The 4,248-nt window shown below is 34.6% G+C and overlaps 1 protein-coding gene across 4 annotated transcripts in view; it reads right to left on the bottom strand.

The window, feature by feature from the left end:
* Positions 1-4,248, bottom strand: part of CD47 (CD47 molecule) — a 65,935-nt gene that overhangs the window by 41,371 nt on the left and 20,316 nt on the right. For all 4 annotated transcript variants that reach the window (XR_001137573.1, XM_012646102.1, XM_012646107.1 and 1 more), the window contains exon 2: positions 1,372-1,719. Coding sequence is in view for 3 of the 4 variants with exons in the window: in XM_012646102.1 (XP_012501556.1) it covers positions 1,372-1,719 (348 nt within the window). In the remaining variant the exon portion in view is untranslated. The remainder of the gene's footprint in view (positions 1-1,371; positions 1,720-4,248) is intronic.

The raw sequence follows: 4,248 nt of genomic DNA, 5'->3' as shown, positions 1-4,248 counted from the left end.
AAATCTCCTTAGCCCAAATTAATATGAATAGTAAAAGTTACAATGTAAGAGAGATTTCTGAGCAGAAAAATCCTCCAAATTCTCCTTGCCTACTCTGAGCCATCCTGCCCATTCCTCATTGCACACAGATCCCTCTCATTTCACTCCAGGCTAGCTTCAGCAACTTGGTACCTGACAAAATAAACATCCCAGGAAAACAACTAACGTTTGCAACACACTTTGATTTACAAAGAACTTGTCCATGTGAGACCTCATTTAATGCTCATTAGATTTTGTAGGATACATAAAAAGAACATCTATTTTTATCCCCATTCTAGAGATCAGGTCACTTGGACTCAGTGAAGTAACTTCTCAATGTCACATAGGTGAATAGTAAGGTGCTGAACAGGGGATATAACTCAGATCTTCTGATTCCCAATCCTAAACAATGCCAAAATATTTCATCAAACCAGAGACCCCATTCCCAATCTGGTAGAGGATATTTTATAACAGTAAAAGCTAGGCAAATTGTTGATCCAATGGAACTGTTTCTGATCCCATCTAGAGCAGAGGTTCTCAAAGTATGGTTCATCTCAAGACCAGTAATATGAATGGTGATCCTAAATAGAGATTTCAAAACACAAAGTCAGAATGTACTTGGCATGTGTTTGAAGAAATCAAGCAAGAAATAGCAAAGAAAAGAGACTGTTTACTTCAGCTAACTTTACTACTTTATACAACTCACCAACCCATGTTTGTGAAGAGAGGGCAGAATCATGGTGCTATAACCAAGCCTGAATTGAAATAAATTAATTTGGATCCCTAACTCTTCCACATCTTGACCAAGGAAAAAAACACCAAAGCAAGGCTAAGTACAGAAAGCTTGAAGAAGTCATCCATGATCACCTGATTTAATCTCCTGATTCTCCTTCTAGTCTATTCCCTCAAGAAGGAATGTGGCTGGGACTTACCAACCCTTGGCCAAAGTGTAAGGTTACATACATACATACACACATAAATAAATAAAAAATGGCTAAATAATTGGAAAGAACCTTGAAAAGTAATCAAATGAAAGAAAGTACTTTTGATGGCAGCAAAGGGAAATGCAGAGCAGATGACCCTAGGACCAACCACCCAAACAGAATAGTCCTCAAACCAAAAGTTTGAGACCCACACAGTATACAAATTAACAGTAAATGAGTTGTACTGCAAAAACTAGAAGAGTAAATAAGATAGGACTCATGATCTTAAAGCTACTAAACAGACAATCAACATTTATTATTAATAGCCTGAATTTTGATTCAAAGGAGCTCCTAACCCTCTTTTGCCCACTTCTAATAGGATCAGGTTGTATCAGGACAAACAAAAAGGAAGCTTTTAGAGAGGTCTTACCAACACGATATTTTAGTTCTATGAATGTTTCGCCTTCTCTGCTTAATTCTGTCACTTCACATGAATAATTTCCCAAGACAGCTTCACTCTTATCGATCTTCAAGGAGGCATCCCCTTTTAGTAATTCCGGGACTTCCATTCTTGCACTCTTAAAATTACCGTAGGTATTGGACTTGTTGACAACGCCATCAAAGGTGTAAATGTCTTTTCCTTTAAATCTCCACTTTACATACAGTTCGTTAAGGTTTTCTGCCTCTATATTATTAACACAGCACGGGATGACAACAGTTTCATTGCAGAATGTGAATTCTACAGATTTTGTTTTATTAAATAGTAGCTGAGCTGAACCTGGAAAGGAAAAAGAAAAATATTTTATTTAATTATAGAATTCTATACTATAAGATCTTAGGTATGTTAATTTTTAAATCCTTAAGATAAAGAGCAATGTTTCAGTTGTTCACTTATGTAAGCAGTGTAGCAATAAAGAGAAAACCTGAAAAGGTGGAAAACAGAAACAAATTATTTTAATATTAACTTGCACAGCTGGTAGACAACACTATAACTTTTCTTTATTCATTCTCAGTAATACAAAGTATACATTACCATGCATCTTGGGAATAAATACATTCAACTACTGTGTTGGAACATGCAGGTGTAGTATCTGGCTTTGGAAGCTTTGAAGTAATCATTACTGCCTACTGATATATGTAGGAAAATATTGTCCTTACCATGGGAAAATTTTGAACAGAAAATCAAACCAAATATTATATTCAGTCTCAACTGCAATGCACTTCTTCTAAATAGAACTTGCTGAACTGATATGAAATTTATCTCTATCTTTATGCTGCATTTCTAAAAAAAGTGGCAGGTTCTACTGTATTTTAATATACAAAGAAAATCAGATGAATCAAATCACATCTTTCTACTAGGATGGAAAGTCTTAGAATACTAATGAGAAAAAAACATTTCACTATGGCCATGTTCCCACTGCAAAATATAGATAGCCATAGATATTTTGTATATGAGTCTTACAAAGGATTATATCCAAATGAATGGCATTTTCCCACCCCCACATTTCATTGACACTACAGAATAACAATTCCCAAATGTATATTTTAGGTATTTATTTCCCCAAGAAACCATAAGCCACTCAAAAAGCTAAGAAATGGGTGGAAATCAAGAGCAGATACTGCTAATAAGTGGGAGTATCCTATCAACTCTTCTCAATTGGATAAACTACCAATGGTTGCCTTATAAAAGAGGGACTACGTAAATAAATGCAATCACTCCCCATTCAACTAAAACATACAAGAATGTGGGGAAATTGTAGTTGTCTTCCACATTCTTCAGCCATTTAGTAACTCTTTTTATCTAAGTAGCTAGTTGGCTTTTCCCACAAAAAAGCACAAAGCACTAACAAATGTAAATAAAATATCAACTTTGTTAATAGTTCATTCTTAAGATTTCTTCCTTTTATATAAACTGGAATAAAAATCAGAGGTATAGAATATTATTATTCTAAGAACATTATTATTATTCAATAAATGCCCATTGAATTAAATGCAAGGATGCAAAGTGGAATAAGAACTGGACAGTGGTCAAAACACCTGAGTACAGATCCCATGTCTACCACTTTTTAGTATGCCACTGTTAAGCAACTCACTTGTCTGTGCCTTGGTTTACTCTCGAGAGTAAGAGGATCAAAAACAAATACTGGGATACTTCACAGAATTGTGAGCATTAAAGGAGAAAATATATGGGCAAGTGCTCTTTAAACACTTTTACAGCAAGTGCTATTAAAATGTAGGGTGATACTATAAAAACTAGACACTCTGGTGTTTTAATGTAATAATATGGACCTTCTCTGACTAGTCCAAATTGTTCTATTTCTGGGAATTACAGTCTGAACCAACCTTGTGGATGTCCACAGCTTATCTCTTCCCAGTTTTCTACATTTCTAGCCACCCAAATATTAGGAACCCCAGGCAAAATTTGGACTTCCCATTGCATTCTTCAAAACCTTGGAGTTGTGAATTACTTCCCCTGTGAGAGAGAATAAAGGGGTGATGATGTCGGAATTAAAAAGGAAGGCAAGTGTAAGAAGATACGGTGGAAGATTTTGGAATGGACACAAAAGATTACTGGGCATCCTTTCAAGAGAGTACTGGGCATTGTTTAACAGATCCTTTGGGATGATCTGATTCTGTAGGGGCCTGTGCCTTTCACTGACTTTGACTGGGCTATTTTACAATTGTGTAAGTTGTAGAAAGTTGATGACAAGGCAAATGATCGGTGTCCATATGGATATAAATAAATTTTGTTCAGCAACTGATTTCCACTGGTGGAAGAGAAGATTCCAAAAAAATTACATTTTACTGCCCTGAGGATATTGACCAATTTTGCATTTATTAGAAAATTCATTTCAGCATTCCTGATTGCCTAGAAATGTGTCGTTCTTCCAATTTTCTTTTAAAAGAGTTTTGCCTTCTTGCTGGTTTGCTTGTTAATTAATGAGAGAAATAAAATCCTTGACATGTGTTCATTTTATATCTGTATGAATCATGGTTTTACTTTTTAAAAATTATCCTTTAAAAAAAGAGATACAAATGAAGAGCTCAGTTATCCTATCAAACTTTTTAAGAAGGCTCTAAGTAAGCGAGAAGTGATTGGTGAACACTCCACATTTTCCTAAGTTTAAAAAATGATTTTTCTAAAAAATACAAAAACATTAATTGCACAGCATTGTTAGTTATAATTAAAACATTTTGCAGCTGAAGCAATTTAAGTAGAATAAATACTGTCAGTAAAATTTAAAGTAAAATTGACCTGGATAAACCATAATTTGAATAACCTTTGCACTAATAATTAATAAATAAG

The sequence above is a fragment of the Propithecus coquereli genome, unplaced genomic scaffold, assembly GCF_000956105.1.
Source record: "Propithecus coquereli isolate 6110/MARCELLA unplaced genomic scaffold, Pcoq_1.0 Scaffold105, whole genome shotgun sequence".
Taxonomy (NCBI): Eukaryota; Metazoa; Chordata; class Mammalia; order Primates; family Indriidae; genus Propithecus; species Propithecus coquereli.
The sequence above is the reverse complement of the archived record's forward strand: the minus strand, read 5'-3'. Positions and strand labels throughout refer to the sequence as shown.